Below are 25,782 nucleotides of genomic sequence, written 5' to 3' on the forward strand. Positions count from 1 at the left end.
TTCAATCTGTCGCCACTTTATTGTCACCAGGGGGGTGGGGGCGGGGGCAAGGGGGCGGGGCCAGGGGAGCAGCGGGGGCGGAGCGCGGAGGGGGCGGGCGGTGACGTCGGCGGTGACGTCAGCGATGACGTCAGCGGTGACCTCAGTAGGCGTGGTTGGACACGAACAGCGACTCGGTGGCGGCGGCGCCGGCGGAGCCGCTGGGGGTGTATTTGCCTTGGCACGCCAGGGAGTTCGCCTGGGGACATGGGGACAATGGGACATTGGGGACAATGGGGACAATGGGGGCGATGGGGACATTGGGGACAATGGGGACAATGGGACATTGGGGACAATGGGGGTGATGGGGGCGACGGGGACAATGGGGACATTGGGGTCAATGGGGACATTGGGGACAATGGGGACATTGGGGTCAATGGGGACATTGGGGGCGATGGGGACATTGGGGGCGATGGGGACATTGGGGACATTGGGGACAATGGGGACAATGGGGACAATGGGGGCGATGGGGGCGATGGGGGCGATGGGGGCGATGGGGGCGATGGGGGCGATGGGGACAATGGGGACAATGGGGACAATGGGGACATTGGGGTCAATGGGGTCAATGGGGACATTGGGGACATTGGGGACAGTGGGGACAGTGGGGACAATGGGGACATTGGGGGCATTGGGGTCAATGGGGGCGATGGGGGCGATGGGGGCGATGGGGGCGATGGGAACATTTGGGGCGATGGGGGCAATGGGGACAGTGGGGACAATGGGGACAATGGGGACAATGGGGGCAATGGGGACAGTGGGGACAATGGGGACAATGGGGACACGGGGGGCAATGGGGACAATGGGGACAGTGGGGACATTGGGGACATTGGGGACATTGGGGGCATTGGGGACAATGGGGACATTAGGGACAATGGGGGCGATGGGGACATTAGGGACAATGGGGACAATGGGGGCAATGGGGACACTGGGGACATGGGGGGCAATGGGGACAATGGGGACAATGGGATGATCGAGACAATGGGGGTATATGGGACAATGGGGACAATGGAGATAACAGGGACAATGGCAACAATGGGGACATGGGGACATTAGGGACAGTGGAGGCAATGGGGTCAATGGGGACAATGGGGGCAATGGGGACATTGGGGTCAATGGGGACAATGAGGACATGGGGACAATTGGGTTGACGATGACGTTGACACCATTGACATGGACTTGACGTAGTTGGCAGCGACTTCTTCTCCTCCCATCCCCATGTCCCCCAATGTCCCCATGTCCCCCAATGTCCCCATGTCCCCTCCCACCTTCTAATGTCACCCATTGGTGACCCACCTTGACATAGTTGACATTGGGTTGACGATGACGTTGACACCATTGACATTGACTTGATGTTCTCCTCCCATCCCCACGTCCCCACCACATCCCATGTCCCCAAATGTCCCCATGTCCCCCAATGTCCCCATGTCCCCTCCCACCTTCTAATGTCACCCATGGGCGACCCACCTTGACATTCCCAACATTGGGTTGACGATGACGTTGACACCATTGATGACGTTGACACCATTGATGACGTTGACACCATTGGCATTGACTTGACGTTCTCCTCCCATCCCCACGTCCCCACCACGTCCCATGTCCCCCAATGTCCCCACGCCCCCCAATGTCCCCATGTCCCCTCCCACCTTCTAATGTCCCCACCTTGACATTCCCAACATTGGGTTGACGATGACGTTGACACCATTGACATTGACTTGATGTTCTCCTCCCATCCCCACGTCCCCACCACATCCCATGTCCCCCAATGTCCCCATGCCCTCCAATGTCCCCATGGCCCCCAATGTCCCCATGTCCCCTCCCACCTTCTAATGTCACCCATGGGCGACCCACCTTGACATTCTCAACATTGGGTTGACGATGACATTGACACCATTGATAACGTTGACACCATTGACATTGACTTGATGTTCTCCTCCCATCCCCACGTCCCCACCACGTCCCATGTCCCCCAATGTCCCCATGCCCCCCAATGTCCCCATGTCCCCCAATGTCCCCATGCCCCCCAATGTCCCCATGTCCCCTCCCACCTTCTGATGTCCCCACCTTGACATTCCCAACATTGGGTTGACGATGACGTTGACACCATTGACATTGACTTGATGTTCTCCTCCCATCCCCACGTCCCCACCACATCCCATGTCCCCCAATGTCCCCACGCCCCCCAATGTCCCCACGACCCCAACGTCCCCATGTCCTCTCCCACCTTCTAATGTCACCCATGGGCGACCCACCTTGACATTCTCAACATTGGGTTGACAATGACGTTGACACCATTGATAACGTTGACACCATTGACATTGACTTGACGTTCTCCTCCCATCCCCACGTCCCCACCACGTCCTATGTCCCCCAATGTCCCCACGCCCCCCAATGTCCCCATGTCCCCCAATGTCCCCATGTCCCCCCAATGTCCCCATATCCCCATGGTGTCCTCCAACCTCCCAACGTCCCCATGGGCGCCCCACCTTGACATAGTTGACATTGGGTTGACGATGACGTTGACACCATTGACATTGACTTGATGTTCTCCTCCCATCCCCACGTCCCCACCACGTCCCATGTCCCCCAATGTCCCCACGCCCCCCAATGTCCCCATGTCCCCTCCCACCTTCTGATGTCCCCACCTTGACATTCCCAACATTGGGTTGACGATGACGTTGACACCATTGATGACGTTGACACCATTGACATTGACTTGATGTTCTCCTCCCATCCCCACGTCCCCACCACGTCCCATGTCCCCCAATGTCCCCACGCCCCCCAATGTCCCCATGTCCCCTCCCACCTTCTAATGTCCCCACCTTGACATTCCCAACATTGGGTTGACGATGACGTTGACACCATTGACATTGACTTGATGTTCTCCTCCCATCCCCACGTCCCCACCACGTCCCATGCCCCCCTATGTCCCCATGCCCCCCAATGTCCCCACGACCCCCAATGTCCCCATGTCCCCCCAATGTCCCCAACGTCCCCATGTCGTACCAGGGCGCGTTTGACGTACTCCTCCTGGGCGGCCTTGGTGTTGTCCTTCTTGCCGGCCCAGGCGCGCAGGGCGGACGCCTGCAGCGCGCGCCCGTAGGAGAAGGTGAGCGCCCACGGGCGCAGCAGCGGGCAGCGGTTGATGGCGTTGAGGTTGATGGACGCCTCCTCCTCGCTCTGCCCGCCCGACAGGAACGTGATGCCTGGGGACACGGGGAGGGTCAGGGGGACAGCGGGGGGACACCACGGGGAAACCACGGGGACACCACGGGGACACCACGGGGACACCATGGGGACATGGCCATGGGGACACCATGGGGACGTGGGGATAGAGATGGGGACACCATGAGGACATGGGGATGGGGACACCACGGGGACACCACGGGGATGGGGACACCATGGGGACATGGCCATGGGGACACCATGGGGACATCATGGGGATGGAGATGGGGACACCATGGGGACATGGGGGTGGAGATGGGGACACCATGGGGACACCATGGGGACATGGGGACACCATGGGGATAGAGATGAGGACACCATGAGGACATGGGGATGGGGACACCATGGGGACATCATGGGGATGGAGATGGGGACACCATGAGGACATGGCCATGGGGACATGGGGATGGGGACACCATGAGGACATGGCCATGGGGACACCATGGGGACATCATGGGGATGGAGATGGGGACACCATGAGGACATGGCCATGGGGACACCATGGGGACATCATGGGGATGGAGATGGGGACACCATGGGGACATGGGGATGGAGATGGGGACACCATGGGGACACCATGGGGATGGGGACACCACGGGGACACCATGGGAATAGAGATGGGGACAGTATGGGGATGGGGACACCATGGGGATGGAGATGGGGACACCATGAGGACATGGCCATGGGAACATGGGGGTGGAGATGGGGACACCATGGGGACACCATGTGGACAGCATGGGGACACCATGGGGACACCATGGGGACACCATGGGGACATGGCCATGGGGACACCATGGGGATAGAGATGGGGACACCATGAGGACATGGGGATGGGGACACCATGGGGACACCACGGGGACACCACGGGGATGGGGACACCATGGGGACATGGCCATGGGGACACCATGGGGTCGTGGGGATAGAGATGGGGACACCATGGGGACACCACGGGGATGGGGACACCACGGGGACACCATGGGAATAGAGATGGGGACAGTATGGGGATGGGGACACCATGGGGATGGAGATGGGGACACCATGAGGACATGGCCATGGGGACATGGGGGTGGAGATGGGGACACCATGGGGACACCTTGGGGACATAATGGGGACATCATGGGGATGAGGACACCATGGGGACATGACCATGGGGACACCATGGGGACATGACCATGGGGATAGAGATGAGGACACCATGAGGACATGGGGATGGGGACACCATGGGGACACCATGGGGACATGACCATGGGGATAGAGATGAGGACACCATGAGGACATGGGGATGGGGACACCACGGGGACACCACGGGGACACCACGGGGATGGGGACACCATGGGGACATCAGCATGGGGATGGGGACACCATGGGGATGAGGACACCATGAGGACATGGGGATGGGGACACCATGGGGACACCACGGGGACACCACGGGGATGGGGACACCATGGGGACATCAGCATGGGGATGGGGACACCATGGGGACACCATGGGGACACCATGGGGATGAGGACACCATGAGGACATGGGGATGGGGACACCATGGGGACACCACGGGGACACCACGGGGATGGGGACACCACGGGGACATGGCCATTGGGGACACCATGGGGACACCATGGGGACACCATGGGGACACCATGGGGACACCATGAGGACACCATGAGGACATGGGGATGGGGACATCACGGGGACACCACGGGGACACCACGGGGATGGGGACACCATGGGGACATCAGGATGGGGATGGGGACACCATGGGGATGGGGACACCATGAGGACATGGGGATGGGGACACCATGGGGACACCACGGGGACATCATGGGGATGGACATGGGGACACCATGGGGACACCATGGGGACATCATGGGGATGGAGATGGGGACACCATGGGGACATGGGGATGGGGACACCACGGGGACACCATGGGGACACCACGGGGACACCACGGGGATGGGGACACCATGGGGACATCAGGATGGGGATGGGGACACCATGGGGATGGGGACACCATGGGGATGGGGACACCATGAGGACATGGGGATGGGGACACCACGGGGACACCACGGGGACACCATGGGGACACCATGGGGACATGGCCATGGGGACACCATGGGGACATCATGGGGATGGAGATGGGGACACCATGGGGACATGGGGATGGAGATGGGGACACCATGGGGACACCATGGGGACATGGCCATGGGGACACCATGGGGACACCATGGGAATAGAGATGGGGACACCATGGGGATGGGGACACCATGGAGACATGGCCATGGGGACATGGGGCTGGGGACACCACGGGGACACCACGGGGACATGGGGATGGAGATGGGGACACCATGGGGACACCATGGGGACATGGCCATGGGGATGAGGACACCACGGGGACACCATGCGGACATGGGGATGGGGACACCATGGGGACAGGGGGATACCAAGGGGACATGAGAATGGAGACAGGGACACCATGAGGACATGGCCATGGGGACACCATGGGGACACCATGGGGACATGGCCATGGAGATACCATGGAGATATGGCCATGGAGACATGGGGATGGGGACACCATGGGGACACCATGGAGATATGGCCATGGGGACACGGGGATAGGGACACCATGGGGACATGGGGATGGGGACACCATGGGGACATGGCCATGGGGACACCATGGGGACATCATGGGGACACCATGGGGCCATGGCAATAGAGATGGGGACACCATGGGGATGGGGACGCCATGGGAACATGGGGATGGAGATGGGGACACCATGGGGATGGGGACGCCATGGGGACATGGGGATGGGGACAGCATGGGGACACCATGAAGATACCATGGAGATATGGCCATGGGGATATGGGGATGGGGCCACCATGGGGACCTCAGGATGGGGATGGGGCCACCATGGGGACACCATGGGGACACCATGGGGACATCAGGATGGGGATGGGGACACCATGGGGCCACCATGGGGACATCAGGATGGGGATGGGGACACCATGGGGACATCAGGATGGGGATGGGGACGCCATGGGGCTACCATGGGGACATCAGGATGGGGATGGGGACGCCATGGGGACATCAGGATGGGGATGGGGACGCCATGGGGACACCATGGGGACATCAGGATGGGGATGGGGACGCCATGGGGACACCAGGATGGGGATGGGGCCACCATGGGGACATCAGGATGGGGATGGGGACACCATGGGGACACCATGGGGACATTAGGATGGGGATGGGGACACCATGGGGACACCATGGGGACATCAGGATGGAGATGGGGACACCATGGGGCCACCATGGGGACATCAGGATGGGGATGGGGCCACCATGGGGCCACCATGGGGACATCAGGATGGAGATGGGGACACCATGGGGACATCAGGATGGGGATGGGGACACCATGGGGACACCAGGATGGGGATGGGGACACCATGGGGACATGAGGATGGGGATGGGGCCACCATGGGGACACCATGGGGACATTAGGATGGGGATGGGGACACCATGGGGACACCATGGGGACATCAGGATGGGGATGAGGACACCATGGGGCCACCATGGGGACATCAGGATGGGGATGGGGACACCATGGGGACATGAGGATGGGGATGGGGCCACCACGGGGCCATGGGGACGCACCGGGGACGGCGGGCGGCACGGTGCGGCGCAGCGCGGTGACGGTGGCCATGGCGATCTCCTCGGGGCTGTACTTCTTGGGACACGCGTGGCCCGGCGTCACCATGTTGGGCTTGAGCAGCGTCCCCTCCAGGTACACGTGGTGGTCGCTCAGCGCCTTGTAGACGGCGGCCAGCACCTGGGGACACGGGGACAGCGTGGGACACCGGGGGGACACCGGGGGGACACCGGGGGGACACCGGGGGGACATGGGATAGAGATGGGGACACCATGGGGACAGAGATGGGGACAGACATGGGGATATGGGATAGAGATGGGGACACCATGGGGACGTGGGATAGAGATGGGGACACCATGGGGACGTGGGATAGAGATGGGGACACCATGGGGACAGAGATGGGGACACCATGGGGACATGGGATAGAGATGGGGACACCATGGGGACAGAGATGGGGACAGAGATGGGGACAGAGATGGGGACAGAGATGGGGACCCCACGGGGATGGGGCCACCAAGGGCCATGGGGACACCATGGGGATGGGGACACCAAGGGACACGGGGAGCCCACGGGGATGGGGACAGCATGGGCCATGGGGACACCAAGGGCCATGGGGACACCAGGGGATGGGGACAGCATGGGCCATGGGGCCACCAAGGGCCATGGGGACACCATGGGGATGGGGCCACCAAGGGCCATGGGGACACCAAGGGCCATGGGGACACCAAGGGGCCACCAAGGGCCATGGGGACACCATGGGCCATGGGGACACCAAGGGGCCACCAAGGGCCATGGGGACACCAGGACATGGGGCCACCAAGGGCCATGGGGACACCATGGGGATGGGGCCACCAAGGACCATGGGGACCCCACGGGGATGGGGCCACCAAGGGCCATGGGGACACCAAGGGGATGGGGACACCAAGGGACACAGGGACACCAAGGGACACAGGGACACCAGGGGATGGAGACACCAAGTGGCCACCAAGGGCCATGGGGACACCAAGGGACACGGGGACCCCACGGGGATGGGGACACCAAGGGCCATGGGGACACCATGGGGATGGGGACACCAAGGGCCATGGGGACACCAAGGGGCCACCAAGGGCCATGGGGACACCAGGACATGGGGACACCAAGGGACACGGGGACCCCACGGGGATGGGGACATCAAGGGCCATGGGGACACCATGGGGATGGGGACACCAAGGGCCATGGGGACAGCATGGGGACCCCATGGGGCCATGGGGACAGCATGGGGACAGCATGGGGACAGCATGGGGACCCCATGGGGCCATGGGGACAGCATGGGGACAGCATGGGGACCCCATGGGGCCATGGGGACAGCATGGGGACCCCATGGGGACGTCACCCACCTTCTCGGTGACGTACTGGCAGTGCTTGAGGTCGTGGTCGCCGTCCGGGAGGATCTCGGGCTCCACGATGGGGACGATGCCGTTCTGAGGGGACACGGGGACAGTGGGACAGGGGAGGGGACACGGGGACACGGGGACGCGGCCCCAGGGGCACTTGGTGGCAATGGGACACGTCGGGGTGGAGCTGGGGACGGGGGGATGGGGACAACGTGGGGACACCATGGGGACATGGGATAGAGATGGGGACACCATGGGGACACCATGGGATAGAGATGGGGACACCATGGGGACATGGGACAGATGGGACACCATGGGGACACCATGGGGACATGGGATAGGGATGGGGACACCATGGGGATACAGATGGGGACACCATGGGGACACCATGGGGACATGGGATAGAGATGGGGACACCATGGGGATAGAGATGGGGACACCATGGGGATAGAGATGGGGACACCATGGGGACACCATGGGATAGAGATGGGGACACCATGGGGATAGAGATGGGGACACCATGGGGACACCATGGGATAGAGATGGGGACACCATGGGGACATGGGACAGAGATGGGGACACCATGGGGACACCATGGGGACATGGGATAGGGATGGGGACACCATGGGGATACAGATGGGGACACCATGGGGACAGAGATGGGGACACCATGGGGACATGGGACAGAGATGGGGACACCATGGGGACACCATGGGGACACCATGGGGACATGGGACAGAGATGGGGACACCATGGGGACAGAGATGGGGACACCATGGGGACATGGGACAGAGATGGGGACACCATGGGGACACCATGGGGACATGGGACAGAGATGGGGACACCATGGGGACACCATGGGGACACCATGGGGACATGGGACAGAGATGGGGACACCATGGGGACACCATGGGGACACCATGGGGACATGGGACAGAGATGGGGACACCATGGGGACCCCAAGGGCCATGGGGATGTGGCCTGAGTGGCACCTGGTGTCATTGGGACAGGTCTGGATGGAGCTGGGGGACACCAAGGGACATGGGGTGACACACCAGGGTGACACGAGGCCGTGGAGGTGCCACCGTGTCACTTGGAGGCCTCAACCCCAATGGATCCACCATTGACCCAAAACCAACCAACGTGGTGATGGGACGTGGTTCAACCCATGGGGGTGTGGGATGGTGGGGATGACATGGGGTGCCATGGGGTGACATGGGGTGACATGGGGTGACATGGGGTGACATGGGGTGACATGGGGTGACATGGGGTGACAAGAGGAGGTGCCACCGTGTCACTTGGAGGCCTCAACCCCAATGGATCCACCATTGACCCAAAACCCAACCAACGTGGTGATGGGACGGGATTCAACCCATGGGGTGCCAGCGGGTGCCATGGGGTGACATGGGGTGACAAGGGGGTGACACGAGGCCATGGAGGTGCCACCGTGTCGCTTGGATGCATCAACCCCAATGGATCCACCATTGACCCAAAACCAACCAACGTGGGTGATGGGATGGGATTGAACCCACAGGGTGACAGGGGGTGACAGGGGTGACATGGGGGTGACATGGGGTGACATGGGGTGACATGGGGTGACACACCGAGGTGACACGAGGCCGTGGAGGTGCCACCGTGTCACTTGGATGCATCAACCCCAATGGATCCACCATTGACCCAAAACCAACCAACGTGGTGATGGGACGTGGTTCAACCCATTGGGGTGTGGGATGGTGGGGATGACATGGGGTGACATGGGGGGACACGGGGTGACACGGGGTGACATGGGGTGACATGGGGTGACATGAGGTGACATCCCGAGGTGACACGAGGCTGTGGAGGTGCCACCGTGTCACTTGGATGCATCAACCCCAATGGATCCACCATTGACCCAAAACCAACCAACGTGGTGATGGGACGCGGCTCAACCCATGGGGTGGTGTGGGATGGTTTGGGGTGACATGGGGTGACATGGGGTGACACGGGGTGCCATGGGGTGACACGGGGTGACCCGGGGGCGCCACCTGCTGGCAGATGCTGGCGTAGCGCGCCAGCACGTTGGCGTTCTCCAGCACGGCCAGGCGGGACGGCGTGTGCGCCGAGATCTTGAGCACGCAGCGCCACTTGGCGAAGTCCGCGCCGTCCTTCTTGTACTGAGCGCAGCGCTCCATCAGCCCGTCCAGACCTGGGGACAGTGGGGACAATGGGGACAGTGGGGGCGATGGGGACATTGGGGGCAATGGGGACATTGGGGGGCATTGGGGACATTTGGGGGCATTGGGGGCAATGGGGACATTTGGGGGCATTTGGGGGCATTGGGGACATTTGGGGGCATTGGGGACATTTGGGGGCATTGGGGACATTGGGGGCAATGGGGACATTTGGGGGCATTGGGGACATTGGGGGCAATGGGGACATTTGGGGCAATGGGGACATTGGGGGGCAATGGGGGCAATGGGGGCATTGGGGACATTGGGGGCAATGGGGACATTTGGGGGCATTGGGGACATTGGGGGCAATGGGGACACTTGGGGGCATTGGGGACATTGGGGGCAATGGGGGCAATGACACTTTGTACTGGGCAGAGCGCTCCATGAGGCCATCGAGCCCTGGGGACATGGGGACATTGGGGACATTGGGGGCGATGGGGGCGATGGGAGCAATGGGAGCGATGGGAGCGATGGGAGCGATGGGGACGATGGAGAAGATGGGGACAATGGGGACAATGGAGTCAGTGGGGGCAATGGGGACATTGGGGACGATGGGGACATTATGGGCGATGGGGGCGATGGGGGCGATGGGGATAACAAGAACAATAGGGACAATGGGGTCAATGGGGACAACAGGGACAATGGGGACAACGGGGACAACGGGGTCTGTGGGACAATGGGGACCAGAGGGACAACGGGGTCTATGGGCACAATGGGGACAATGGGGACATGGGGACAATGGGGACATGGGGACAATGGGGACATGGGGACATGGGGACATGGGGACGCGGGCCCCGCGTCACTCACCCTGGGTGGTGGTCTCGCCGTTGGTGCCGGCCAGGGGCACCACCCCCTTGTCCACCTGGGGAGGGACACGGCACCATGGTCACCATGGTCACCATCGTCACCACCGTCACCATGGTCACCACCGTCACCATCGTCACCACCGTCACCACGGCCCCCAGCCCTGGGTCCCCTCCATGGTCCCCAGCGTCACCGTCAAGGTGACGATGCCCTTGATGTGCCCACAGCCCCACGATGTCCCCAAGGGGTCCCCAAGGTGTCCCCACCTCAACCCCACCAAGGCCACCTCAAGAACCCCCTTAGATGTGGCTCCTCCATTGACACCATTGACCCAAACCCACCCAACGCCCCAATGTCCCCAATGTCCCCATGTCCCCAATGTGTCCCTATGGTGTCCCTATGGTGTCTCTGTGGTGTCCCCAAGGTGTCCCCAAGGTGTCCCCACCTCAACCTGACCAAGGCCACCTCAAGAACCCCCTTAGATGTGGCTCCTCCATTGACACCATTGACCCAAACCCAACCAACACCCCAATGTCCCCAAACCCCCGATGTCCCCATGATGTCCCCACATCCCCATGATGTCCCCATGATGTCCCCATGTCCCAATGTGTCCCTATGGTGTCTCTATGGTGTCCCCACATCGATTCAACCAAGGCCACCTCAAGAACCCCCTTAGATGTGGCTCCTCCATTGACCCAAACCCACCCAACGCCCCAACGTCCCCAATGTCCCCATGTCCCCAGTGTGTCCCTATGGTGTCTCTATGGTGTCCCCAAGGTGTCCCCAAGGTGTCCCCACCTCAACTTGACCAAGGTCACCTCAAGAACCCCCTTAGATGTGGCTCCTCCATTGACACCATTGACCCAAACCCAACCAACACCCCAACGTCCCCAAACCCCCGATGTCCCCATGATGTCCCCATGATGTCCTCATGTCCCAATGTGTCCCTATGGTGTCTCTATGGTGTCCCCACATCAATTCAACCAAGGCCACCTCAAGATCCCCCTTAGATGTGGCTCCTCCATTGACCCAAACCCAACTAACACCCCAACGTCCCCAAACCCCTGATGTCCCCATGATGTCCCCACATCCCCATGATGTCCCCATGATGTCCCCATGTCCCAATGTGTCCCTATGGTGTCTCTATGGTGTCCCCACATCAATTCAACCAAGGCCACCTCAAGAACCCACTTAGATGCGGCTCCTCCATTGACCCAAACCCAACCAACGCCCCAACGTCCCCAATGTCCCCATGTCCCCAGTGTGTCCCTATGGTGTCTCTATGGTGTCTCTATGGTGTCCCCAAGGTGTCCCCAAGGTGTCCCCACCTCAACTTGACCAAGGGCACCTCAAGAACCCCCTTAGATGTGGCTCCTCCATTGACACCATTGACCCAAACCCACCCAACACCCCAACGTCCCCAAACCCCCGATGTCCCCATGATGTCCCCATGATGTCCTCATGTCCCAATGTGTCCCTATGGTGTCTCTATGGTGTCCCCACATCAATTCAACCAAGGCCACCTCAAGAACCCCCTTAGATGTGGCTCCTCCATTGACCCAAACCCAACTAACACCCCAATGTCCCCAAACCCCTGATGTCCCCATGATGTCCCCATGTCTCAATATGTCCCTAGGGTGTCCCTACAGTGTCCCCACATCAACTTGACCAAGGCCACCTCAAGAACCCCCTTAGATGCGGCTCCTCCATTGACCCAAACCCAACTAACACCCCAACGTCCCCAAACCCCCGATGTCCCCATGATGTCCCCACATCCCCATGATGTCCCCATGATGTCCCCATGTCCTCAATGTGTCCCCAAGGTGTCCCCACCTCAACCCCACCAAGGCCACCTCAAGAACCTCCTTAGATGTGGCTCCTCCATTGACACCATTGACCCAAACCCAACCAACACCCCAATGTCCCCAAACCCCCGATGTCCCCATGATGTTCCCATGTCTCAATGGGTTCCTATGGTGTCTCTATGGTATCTCCACATCAACTTGACCAGGGCCACCTCAAGAACCCCCTTAGATGCGGCTCCTCCATTGACACCATTGACCCAAACCCAACCAACGCCCCAACGTCCCCAAACCCCCGATGTCCCCATGATGTTCCCATGTCTCAATGGGTTCCTATGGTGTCTCTATGGTATCTCCACATCAACTTGACCAGGGCCACCTCAAGAACCCCCTTAGATGCGGCTCCTCCATTGACCCAAACCCAACCAACGCCCCAACGTCCCCGAATCCCGACGTCCCCACGATGTCCCCACGATGTCCCCACGTGTCCCACCTTGATGCCCACCAGGCCGCCCTTGGCGCGGATGACCTGGGGGAAGGGGCGCCCGTCGTCCGCCTTCTGGTAGAGCGTCTCGTGGAACAGGATGACGCCGCCGATGCAGGGGTCCACGCGCGCGTCCGCCGTGAACAGCAGCTGCCGGTACCAGCGCCGGTTCTCCTCCGTGTTCTCCGCGCCCACCGAGCTCAGCCGCTTCGCGATGCTGCCTGCGGGACCCGCGACAACCGCTTAGAACCGCTTGGAACCGCTTAGAGCTACCTAGAACCGCTTAGGACCTGTTGGAACCACTTAGGAACCACTTAGAACCACTTAGAACCACTTAGAACCACTTAGAACCAATAGGAACCACATAGAACCTAGAGGAGCCACTTAGGACCAGGTGGAACCACTTAGGACCAGGTGGAACCACTTAGGAACCACTTAGGAACCACTTAGGACCACTTAGGACCGGGAGGAACCGCTTAGGAACCGCTTAGGAAGCACTTAGGAAGCACTTAGGAAGCACTTAGGAAGCACTTAGGAAGCACTTAGGACCAGGAGGAACCAGTTGGAACTGCTTAGAGCTACTTAGAACCGCTTAGGACCTGTTGGAACCACTTAGGAACCACTTAGGACCAATAGGAACCACTTAGGAACCACATAGAACCACGTAGAACCACATAGAACCTAGAGGAGCCACTTAGGACCAGGTGGAACCACTTAGGACCAGGTGGAACCAGGAGGAACCACTTAGGACCAGGAGGAACCACTTAGGAACCACTTAGAACCACTTAGAACCAGGTGGAACCACTTAGAACCAGGTGGAACCACTTAGGAACCACTTAGGAACCACTTACTTAGGACCAGGAGGCACCACTTAGAACTACTTAGAACCACTTAGAACCAGGAGGAACCAGTTGGAACCACTTAGAACCACTTAGAACCTGTTGGAACCGCTTAGGAACCACTTGGAACCACTTGGAACTACTTGGAACTACTTAGGACCAGGTGGAACCACTTAGGAACCACTTAGGACCACTTAGGACCAGGAGGAACCACTTAGGAACCGCTTAGGAACCAGTTGGAACTGCTTAGAGCTACTTAGAACCGCTTAGGACCTGTTGGAACCACTTAGGAACCACTTAGAACCGCTTAGGAACCACTTGGAACCACTTGGAACTACTTAGGACCAGGTGGAACCACTTAGGAACCACTTAGGACCACTTAGGACCAGGAGGAACCACTTAGAACCAGGTGGAACCAGGTGGAACCACTTAGAACCACTTAGAACCACTTAGGAACCACTTAGGAACCACTTAGAACCGCTTAGAACCACTTAGGACCAGGAGGAACCACTTAGGAAGCACTTAGGACCAGTTGGAACCAATAGGAACCACTTAGGACCAGGAGGAACCAGTTGGAACTGCTTAGAGCTACTTAGAACCGCTTAGGACCTGTTGGAACCACTTAGGAACCACTTAGAACCGCTTAGGAACCACTTGGAACTACTTAGGAACCACTTGGAACTACTTAGGACCAGGTGGAACCACTTAGGACCAGGTGGAACCACTTAGGAACCACTTAGAACCAGGTGGAACCGCTTAGAACCAGGTGGAACCAGGAAGAACCACTTAGGACCAGGAGGAACCACTTAGGACCAGGAGGAACCACTTAGGAACCACTTAGGACCACTGAGAACCACTTAGAACCAGGAGGAACCACTTAGGACCAGGTGGCACCACTTAGGAACCACTTAGAACCACTTAGAACCAGGAGGAACCAATAGGAACCACTTAGGACGAGTAGGAACCCCTTAGAACCAGAAGGCACCAGTTGGAACCACTTAGGACCAGGAGGAACCAATAGGAACCACTTAGAACCAGGAGGCACCACTTAGGACCAGTTGGAACCACTTAGGACCAGTTGGAACCACTTAGGAACCCATAGGAACCCAAGGGAACCAGGAGGAACCAGTTGGAACCAGGAGGAACCACTCAGAGCTACTTAGAACCACTTAGGACCAGTTGGAACCATTTAGAACCAGGTGGAACCACTTAGGAAGCACTTAAAACTACTTGGAACCACTTAGGACCAGGTGGAACCACTTAGGACCAGGAGGAACCAATAGGAACCGCTTAGGACCAGTTGGAACCGCTTAGAACCAGGTGGAACCAGGAAGAACCACTTAGGACCAGGAGGAACCACTTAGGAACCACTTAGGAACCGCTTAGAAGCACTTAGGACCACTTAGGAACCACTTAGGAACCACTTAGAACCAGGAGGCACCAGTTGGAACCAGGAGGCACCAGTTGGAACCACTTGGAACCACTTAGAACCAGGAGGAACCATTTAGAACCAGGTGGAACCACTCAGGACCAGGTGGAACCACTTAGGACCAGGAGGCACCACTTAGGACCAGGAGGAACCACTTAGGAACTGCTTAGGACCACTTAGGACCAGGAGGAACCAGTTGGAACTGCTTAGAGCTACTTAGAACCGCTTAGGACCTGTTGGAACCACTTAGGAACCACTTAGAACCAGGAGGAACCACTTGGAACTACTTAGGACCAGGTGGAACCACTTAGGACCAGGTGGAACCACTTAGGACCAGGTGGAACCACTTAGGACCACTTAGGACCAGGAGGAACCACTTAGGACCAGGAGGAACCACTTAGGACCAGGAGGAACCAGGTGGAACCACTTAGAACCAGGTGGAACCACTTAGGAACCACATAGAACCACGTAGAACCACATAGAACCTAGAGGAGCCACTTAGGACCAGGAGGAACCACTTAGGAACCACTTACTTAGGACCAGGAGGCACCACTTAGAACTACTTAGAACCACTTACAACCAGGAGGAACCAGTTGGAACCACTTAGAACCACTTAGGACCTGTTGGAACCGCTTAGGAACCACTTGGAACCACTTGGAACTACTTAGGACCAGGTGGAACCACTTAGGAACCACTTAGGACCACTTAGGACCAGGAGGAACCACTTAGGAACCGCTTAGGAACCGCTTAGGACCACGAGAAACCAATAGGAACCACTTAGGACCAGGAGGAACCACTTAGGAACCACTTAGAACCACTTAGGAAGCACTTAGGAAGCACTTAGGAAGCACTTAGGAAGCACTTAGGAAGCACTTAGGAAGCACTTAGGACCAGTTGGAACCAATAGGAACCACTTAGGACCAGGAGGAACCAGTTGGAACTGCTTAGAGCTACTTAGAACCGCTTAGGACCTGTTGGAACCACTTAGGAACCACTTAGGACCAATAGGAACCACTTAGGAACCACATAGAACCACGTAGAACCACATAGAACCTAGAGGAGCCACTTAGGACCAGGTGGAACCACTTAGGACCAGGTGGAACCAGGAGGAACCACTTAGGACCAGGAGGAACCACTTAGGAACCACTTAGAACCACTTAGAACCAGGTGGAACCACTTAGAACCAGGTGGAACCACTTAGGAACCACTTAGGAACCACTTACTTAGGACCAGGAGGCACCACTTAGAACTACTTAGAACCACTTAGAACCAGGAGGAACCAGTTGGAACCACTTAGAACCACTTAGAACCTGTTGGAACCGCTTAGGAACCACTTGGAACCACTTGGAACTACTTGGAACTACTTAGGACCAGGTGGAACCACTTAGGAACCACTTAGGACCACTTAGGACCAGGAGGAACCACTTAGGAACCGCTTAGGAACCAGTTGGAACTGCTTAGAGCTACTTAGAACCGCTTAGGACCTGTTGGAACCACTTAGGAACCACTTAGAACCGCTTAGGAACCACTTGGAACCACTTGGAACTACTTAGGACCAGGTGGAACCACTTAGGAACCACTTAGGACCACTTAGGACCAGGAGGAACCACTTAGAACCAGGTGGAACCAGGTGGAACCACTTAGAACCACTTAGAACCACTTAGGAACCACTTAGGAACCACTTAGAACCGCTTAGAACCACTTAGGACCAGGAGGAACCACTTAGGAAGCACTTAGGACCAGTTGGAACCAATAGGAACCACTTAGGACCAGGAGGAACCAGTTGGAACTGCTTAGAGCTACTTAGAACCGCTTAGGACCTGTTGGAACCACTTAGGAACCACTTAGAACCGCTTAGGAACCACTTGGAACTACTTAGGAACCACTTGGAACCACTTAGGACCAGGTGGAACCACTTAGGACCAGGTGGAACCACTTAGGACCAGGTGGAACCACTTAGGAACCACTTAGAACCAGGTGGAACCGCTTAGAACCAGGTGGAACCAGGAAGAACCACTTAGGACCAGGAGGAACCACTTAGGACCAGGAGGAACCACTTAGGAACCACTTAGGACCACTGAGAACCACTTAGAACCAGGAGGAACCACTTAGGACCAGGTGGCACCACTTAGGAACCACTTAGAACCACTTAGAACCACTTAGAACCAGGAGGAACCAATAGGAACCACTTAGGACGAGTAGGAACCCCTTAGAACCAGAAGGCACCAGTTGGAACCACTTAGGACCAGGAGGAACCAATAGGAACCACTTAGAACCAGGAGGCACCACTTAGGACCAGTTGGAACCACTTAGGACCAGTTGGAACCACTTAGGAACCCATAGGAACCCAAGGGAACCAGGAGGAACCAGTTGGAACCAGGAGGAACCACTCAGAGCTACTTAGAACCACTTAGGACCAGTTGGAACCATTTAGAACCAGGTGGAACCACTTAGGAAGCACTTAAAACTACTTGGAACCACTTAGGACCAGGTGGAACCACTTAGGACCAGGAGGAACCAATAGGAACCGCTTAGGACCAGTTGGAACCGCTTAGAACCAGGTGGAACCAGGAAGAACCACTTAGGACCAGGAGGAACCACTTAGGAACCACTTAGGAACCGCTTAGAAGCACTTAGGACCACTTAGGAACCACTTAGGAACCACTTAGAACCAGGAGGCACCAGTTGGAACCAGGAGGCACCAGTTGGAACCACTTGGAACCACTTAGAACCAGGAGGAACCATTTAGAACCAGGTGGAACCACTCAGGACCAGGTGGAACCACTTAGGACCAGGAGGCACCACTTAGGACCAGGAGGCACCACTTAGGAACTGCTTAGGACCACTTAGGACCAGGAGGAACCATTTGGAACCACTTAGAACCAGTTGGAACCACTTAGAACCAGTTGGAACCACTTAGAACCAGTTGGAACCACTTAGGACCAGGAGGAACCACTTAGGACCAGGAGGAACCAATAGGAACCACTTAGGACCAATAGGAACCAGGAGGAACCAATAGGAACCACTTAGGACCAGTAGGAACCACTTAGGACCAGAAGGCACCAGTTGGAACCACTTAGGACCAGGAGGAACCAATAGGAACCACTTAGAACCAGGAGGCACCACTTAGGACCAGTTGGAACCACTTAGGAACCCATAGGAACCCAAGGGAACCAGGAGGAACCAGGAAGAACCACTTAGGACCAGTTGGAACCACTTAGAACCAGGAGGAACCACTTAGGACCAGGAGGCACCACTTAGGACCAGGAGGCACCACTTAGGAACCACTTAGAACCACTTAGAACCACTTAGGACCAGGAGGGACCAGTTGGAATCGCTTAGAACCAGGAGGAACTGCTTAGAACTACTTAGAACCGCTTAGAACCAGGAGAAACCACTTACTTAGAACCAGGAGGGACCACTTAGGACAGGAGGAACCACTTAGGACCATGAGGAACCATTTGGAACCACTTAGAACCAATAGGAACCACTTAGAACCAGGAGGCACCAGCTGGAACCACTTAGGACCAGGAGGAACCAGTTGGACCCGCTTGGAACCAGGAGGAACCACTTAGAGCTACTTAGAACCACTTAGGACCTGTTGGAACCACTTAGGAACCACTTAGAACCACTTACTTAAGACCAGGAGGCACCACTTAGAACTACTTAGAACCACTTAGAACCAGGAGGAACCAGTTGGAACCAGAGGAACCACTTAGAACCAGGAGGCACCAATAGGAACCACTTAGGACCTGTTGGAACCAGCTGGAACCAGGAGGACCCGCTTAGAACAAGGAGGACCCGCTTAGGACCAATAGGAACCACTTAGGACCAGGAGGAACCGCTTAGGAACCACTTAGAACTACTTAGAACCACTTAGAACCAATAGGAACCACTTAGGACCAGGAGGACCCACTTAGGACCACTTAGAACCAATAGGAACCGCTTAGAACCAGGAGGAACCAATAGGAACCACTTAAAACCAAAAGGAACCACGTAGGACCAGTTGGAACCACTCAGGACCACGAGGAACCAATAGGAACCGCTTAGAACCAATAGGAACCACTTAGGACCAGGAGGAACCAATAGGAACCACTTAGGACCAGGAGGAACCACTTAGGACCAGTTAGAACTACTTAGAACCACTTAGAACCAATAGGAACCACTTAGAACCAGGTGGGACCATTTAGGACCAGGTGGGACCAGTTGGAACCGCTTAGAACTACTTAGAACCACTTAGGAACCACTTGGAACTACTTAGAACCACTTAGAACCTGGAGGGACCACTTGAAACCAGGAGGGACCACTTAGAACCGCTTAGAACCACTTAGAACCGCTTAGGACCTGTTGGAACCACTTAGGAACCACTTAGAACCACTTAGGACCAGGAGGCACCACTTAGGAACCACTTAGAACTACTTAAAACCACTTAGGACCAGGAGGAATCATTTGGAACCACTTAGGACCAGTTGGAACGACTTAGGAACCACTTACAACTACTTAGAAACACTTAGGACCAGGAGGAGCCGCTTAGGACCAGTTGGAACCACTTAGGAACCACTTAGGACCACTTAGGACCAGGAGGCACCAGTTGAAAGCGCTTAGAACCAGGAGGAACCAATAAAAACCGCTTAGAACCAGAAGGAACCAATAGGAACCACTTCGAACCAACAGGAACCAATAGGAACCACTTCGAACCACTTAGAACCAAGAGAAACCACTTAGGACCAGGAGGAGCCACTTAGGACCAGTTGGAACTACTTAGAACCACTTAGAACCAGGAGGAACCACTTAGGACCAGTTGGAACCACTTAGGAACCGCTTGGAACCGCTTAGGAACCGCTTAGGAACCACTTAGAACCACTTGGAACCACTTGGAACTACTTATAACCGCTTAGGACCTGTTGGAACCACTTAGGAACCACTTAGGAACCAGGAGGGACCAGGAGGGACCAATAGGAACCACTTAGGACCAGGAGGCACCACTTAGGACCAGGAGGAACCAGTTGGAACCACTTAGAACCAATAGGAAACACTTAGAACCAGGTGGAACCGCTTAGGACCAGGAGGCACCAATAGGAACCACTTAGAACCAGGAGGAACCAGTTGGAACCACTTAGGACCAGGAGGAACCAATAGGAACCGCTTAGAACCAATAGGAACCGCTTACTTAGAACCAGGAGGGACCGCTTACTTACTTAGGACCAGGAGGAACCACTTAGGACCAGGAGGAACCAGTTGGAACCAGAAGGAAACAGTTGGAACCAGTTGGAACCACTTAGGACCACGAGGAACCAGTTGGACCCGCTTAGAACCAGTAGGAACCATGTAGAACCAAAAGGAACCGCTTAGAACCAAGAGGAACCAATAGGACCCATTTGGAACCACTTAGAACCAATAGAAACCGCTTAGAACCAGGAGGAACCACTTAGGACCACGAGGAACCAATAGGAACCACTTAGGACCAGGAGCAACCACTTAGAACTACTTAGAACCACTTAGAACCAGGAGGAACCAGTTGGAACCAATAGGAACCAATGGGAACCACTTAGAACCAGGAGGAACCGCTTAGGACCAGGAGGAACCAGTTGGACCTGCTTAGAACCAAGAGGAAACACTTAGAACCAGGAGGAACCACTTAGAACCAGTTGGAACCGCTTAGGACCAGGAAGAACCAATAGGAGCCACTTAGGACCAGGAGGAACCACTTAGAACCAGGACAACCCATTTGGAACCACTTAGAACCAATAGGAACTGCTTAGGACCAGGAGGAAGCGCTTAGAACCAGTTGGAACCAATAGGAACCACTTAGAACCAGTTGGAACCACTTAGAACCAGGTGGAGCCACTTAGAACCAATAGGAACCGCTTAGGACCAGCAGGAACCACTTACTTAGAACCAATAGGAACCACTTAGGACCAGGAGGAACCATTTGGAACCACTTAGGACCAATAGGAACCACTTAGGACCAGTTGGACCCACTTAGGACCAGTACGAACCAGTAACCACCACTGGGCTCCTGGGGATGCTCCTCATTGGTCCCAGTAGCTCCCAGGAGGTCTCAGGGTCCCCCTGGTGCCACCTTGATGTCCCCACATCCCTCACAATGTTCCCTGTGGTCATCCCAGTACAAACCAGTTCATCCCAGTATAAACCAGTAACCACCACTGGGCTCCTGGGGATGCTCCTCAGGGGTCCCAGTAGCTCCCAGTGCAGCCCGAGGAGGTCTCGGGGTCCCCTTGGTGTCCCCAGATCCTCTACAGTGTTCCCTGTGGTCATCCCAGTATAAACCAGTTCATCCCAGTACAAACCAGTTCATCCCAGTACAAACCAGTAGCCACCACTGGGTTTCTAGGGATGCTCCTCAGGGGTCCCAGTAGCTCCCAGTGCAGCCCCAGGAGGTCTCAGGGTCCCCCCAATGACCCCAGATCCCTCACAATGGTTCCTGCACCCATCCCAGTATAAACCAGTTAAAACCAGTATAAACCAGTAACCACCATTGGGCTCCTGGGGATGCTCCTCATTGGTCCCAGTAGCTCCCAGGAGGTCTCAGGGTCCCCCTGGTGCCACCTTGATGTCCCCACATCCCTCACAATGTTCCCTGTGGTCATCCCAGTATAAACCAGTTCATCCCAGTATAAACCAGTAACCACCACTGGGCTCCTGGGGATGCCCCTGAGGGGTCCCAGTAGCTCCCAGTGCAGCCCCAGGAGGTCTCGGGGTCCCCCTGATGACCCCCAGATCCTCTACAGTGTTCCCTGTGGTCATCCCAGTACAAACCAGTTCATCCCAGTACAAACCAGTTCATCCCAGTATAAACCAGTCCATCCCAGTATAAACCAGTAACCACCACTGGGCTCCTGGGGATGACCCTGAGGGGTCCCAGTAGCTCCCAGGAGGTCTCAGGGTCCCCCTGGTGCCACCTTGATGTCCCCAGATCCCTCACAATGTTCCCTGTGGTCATCCCAGTACAAACCAGTTCATCCCAGTACAAACCAGTTCATCCCAGTACAAACCAGTAACCACCACTGGGCTCCTGGGGATGCCCCTGAGGGGTCCCAGTAGCTCCCAGTGCAGCCCCAGGAGGTCTTGGGGTCCCCCTGATGTCCCCAGATCCTTCATAATGGTTCCTGCACCCATCCCAGTATAAACCAGTTACAACCAGTATAAACCAGTCCATCCCAGTATAAACCAGTAACCACCCCGTGGCTCCTGGGGATGCCCCTGAGGGGTCCCAGTAGCTCCCAGTGCAGCCCCGGGGTCCCCGTGATGTCACCTTGATGTCCCCAGATCAGTCACAATGTCTCCTGCACCCATCCCAGTATAAACCAGTTACAACCAGTATCAACCAGTAACCACCACTGGGCTCCTGGGGATGACCCTGAGGGGTCCCAGTCTGTCCCAGTGCCGTCCCAGTCTGTCCCAGTCTGTCCCAGTCTGTCCCAGTGCCATCCCAGTCCCTCCCAGTCCCTCCCAGTCCCCCCCAGTACCATCCCAGTGCCCCCCAATCCCTCCCAGTATATCCCAGTCTATCCCAGTGGGTCCCAGTGCTCACCAGTGGACTCATTGGTGGCCAGGATGCCCTTGCTGGGGCCACTCCAGTCCCTCCCAGTCCCCCCCAGTCCATCCCAGTCCATCCCAGTCCATCCCAGTCCACCCCACTATGTCCCAGTCCATCCCAGTATATCCCAGTTTGTCCCAGTATATCCCAGTACTCATCGGCGGCCAGGATGCCCTTGTGGGGGCCACCCCAGTCCCCCCCAGTCCCTCCCAGTCCCTCCCAGTGCCCCCCAGTTCCCTCCCAGTCCCTCCCAGTCCCTCCCAGTCCCTCCCAGTATATCCCAGTTTGTCCCAGTATATCCCAGTTTGTCCCAGTATATCCCAGTACTCACCGGTGGCCAGGATGCCCTTGCTGGGGCCACCCCAGTCCCCCCCAGTCCCTCCCAGTCCCTCCCAGTACAGACCGGTGGACTCATCGGCGGCCAGGATGCCCTTGGTGGGGGCCACCCCAGTCCCTCCCAGTCCATCCCAGTATATCCCAGTTCATCCCAGTCCATCCCAGTCCATCCCAGTCCATCCCAGTCCCTCCCAGTCCATCCCAGTCCTATCCCAGTCCTATCCCAGTCCACCCCAGTCCCTCCCAGTCTGTCCCAGTATATCCCAGTGCTCACCGGTGGACTCATCGGCGGCCAGGATGCCCTTCCCGGGGACCACCCCAGTCCCTCCCAGTCCATCCCAGTCCATCCCAGTCCATCCCAGTCCACCCCAGTCCATCCCAGTCCATCCCAGTCCATCCCAGTGCCATCCCAGTCCATCCCAGTGCCATCCCAGTTCGCTCCCAGTCCATCCCAGTCCACCCCAGTCCCCCTCAGTCTCACCAGTGGACTCACCGGTGGCCAGGATGCCCTTGCTGGGGCCACCCCAGTCCATCCCAATCCCCTCCCAGTATATCCCAGTTCATCCCGGTGCCATCCCAGTGCCACCCCAGTCCCTCCCAGTCTATCCCAGTCCCTCCCAGTATACCCCAGTATATCCCAGTCCCTCCCAGTCCCATCCCAGTGCCACCCCAGTCCCCTCCCAGTCCCTCCCAGTCCCTCCCAGTCCCTCCCAGTCCATTCCCAGTCCATTCCCAGTCCCTCCCAGTCCCTCCCAGTCCATCCCAGTCCCTCCCAGTCCCTCCCAGTCCCCCCCAGTCCCTCCCAGTCCCTCCCAGTCCCTCCCAGTCCCTCCCAATCCATCCCAGTCCATCCCAGTCCATCCCAGTCCCATCCCAGTCCCCCCCAGTCCCCCCCAGTCCATCCCAGTCCATCCCAGTCCCCCCCAGTCCCTCCCAGTCCATCCCAGTCCATCCCAGTCCATCCCAGTCCCTCCCAGTCCATCCCAGTCCATCCCAGTCCCCCCCAGTCCCTCCCAGTCCCCCCCAGTCCCTCCCAGTCCCTCCCAGTCCATCCCAGTCCATCCCAGTGCCCCCCAGTCCCCTCCCAATCCCTCCCAGTATATCCCAGTGGGTCCCAGTGCTCACCAGTGGACTCATTGGTGGCCAGGATGCCCTTGTGGGGGCCACCCCAGTCCCTCCCAGTCCATCCCAGTCCATCCCAGTATATCCCAGTTCATCCCAGTGTCATCCCAGTGCCATCCCAGTCCATCCCAGTCCCTCCCAGTCCATCCCAGTCCATCCCAGTCCCTCCCAGTCCCTCCCAGTCCCATCCCAGTCCCTCCCAGTCCATCCCAGTCCCTCCCAGTCCCTCCCAGTCCCTCCCAGTCCATCCCAGTCCATCCCAGTCCCTCCCAGTCCCTCCCAGTCCATCCCAGTATATCCCAGTCCCTCCCAGTCCCTCCCAGTGCCATCCCAGTCCATCCCAGTCCATCCCAGTCCCTCCCAGTCCCTCCCAGTCCCTCCCAGTCCATCCCAGTCCTATCCCAGTCCATCCCAGTCCATCCCAGTCCCATCCCAGTGCCCCCCAGTCCCCTCCCAATCCCTCCCAGTCTATCCCAGTGGGTCCCAGTGCTCACCAGTGGACTCACCGGTGGCCAGGATGCCCTTGTGGGGGCCACCCCAGTCCCTCCCAGTCCATCCCAATCCCCTCCCAGTATATCCCAGTTCATCCCAGTGCCATCCCAGTGCCCCCCAGTTCGCTCCCAGTCCCTCCCAGTCCCATCCCAGTGCCACCCCAGTCCCTCCCAGTCCCATCCCAGTGCCACCCCAGTCCCTCCCAGTCTATCCCAGTCCCTCCCAGTCCCTCCCAGTCCCTCCCAGTCCCCCCAGCCCCCCAGCCTCACCGGTGGACTCATCGGCGGCCAGGATGCCCTTGCCCGGGGCCACGATGCGCTGGGCGATGGTGGCCAGCTCCTGCTTCTGCTCGGGGGTCAGCGCGGCCACCGGCGGCGTCATGGCGGCTACGGGAACCGCGGCTCAGCAGGGACCCCGGCGTGCCCCAA

At 57.7% G+C, this 25,782-nt stretch overlaps 1 protein-coding gene across 1 annotated transcript; it reads right to left on the reverse strand.

Annotated features, from left to right (window-relative positions):
• On the reverse strand, positions 1 to 25,782 carry ALDOA (aldolase, fructose-bisphosphate A). Its single transcript, XM_082077298.1, has 8 exons — positions 25,624 to 25,782; positions 13,585 to 13,796; positions 11,293 to 11,347; positions 10,300 to 10,460; positions 8,279 to 8,362; positions 6,908 to 7,082; positions 3,043 to 3,242; positions 1 to 238 (listed from the first exon to the last, which is right to left on the reverse strand). Exons 1-8 carry the CDS (start codon positions 25,733 to 25,735, stop codon positions 143 to 145), a joined length of 1,095 nt encoding a protein of 364 aa, XP_081933424.1. The 5' UTR covers positions 25,736 to 25,782; the 3' UTR covers positions 1 to 142.

Source organism: Streptopelia decaocto (genome assembly GCF_964273445.1).
Source record: "Streptopelia decaocto genome assembly, contig: HAP1_SCAFFOLD_181, whole genome shotgun sequence".
Lineage (NCBI taxonomy): Eukaryota > Metazoa > Chordata > Aves > Columbiformes > Columbidae > Streptopelia > Streptopelia decaocto.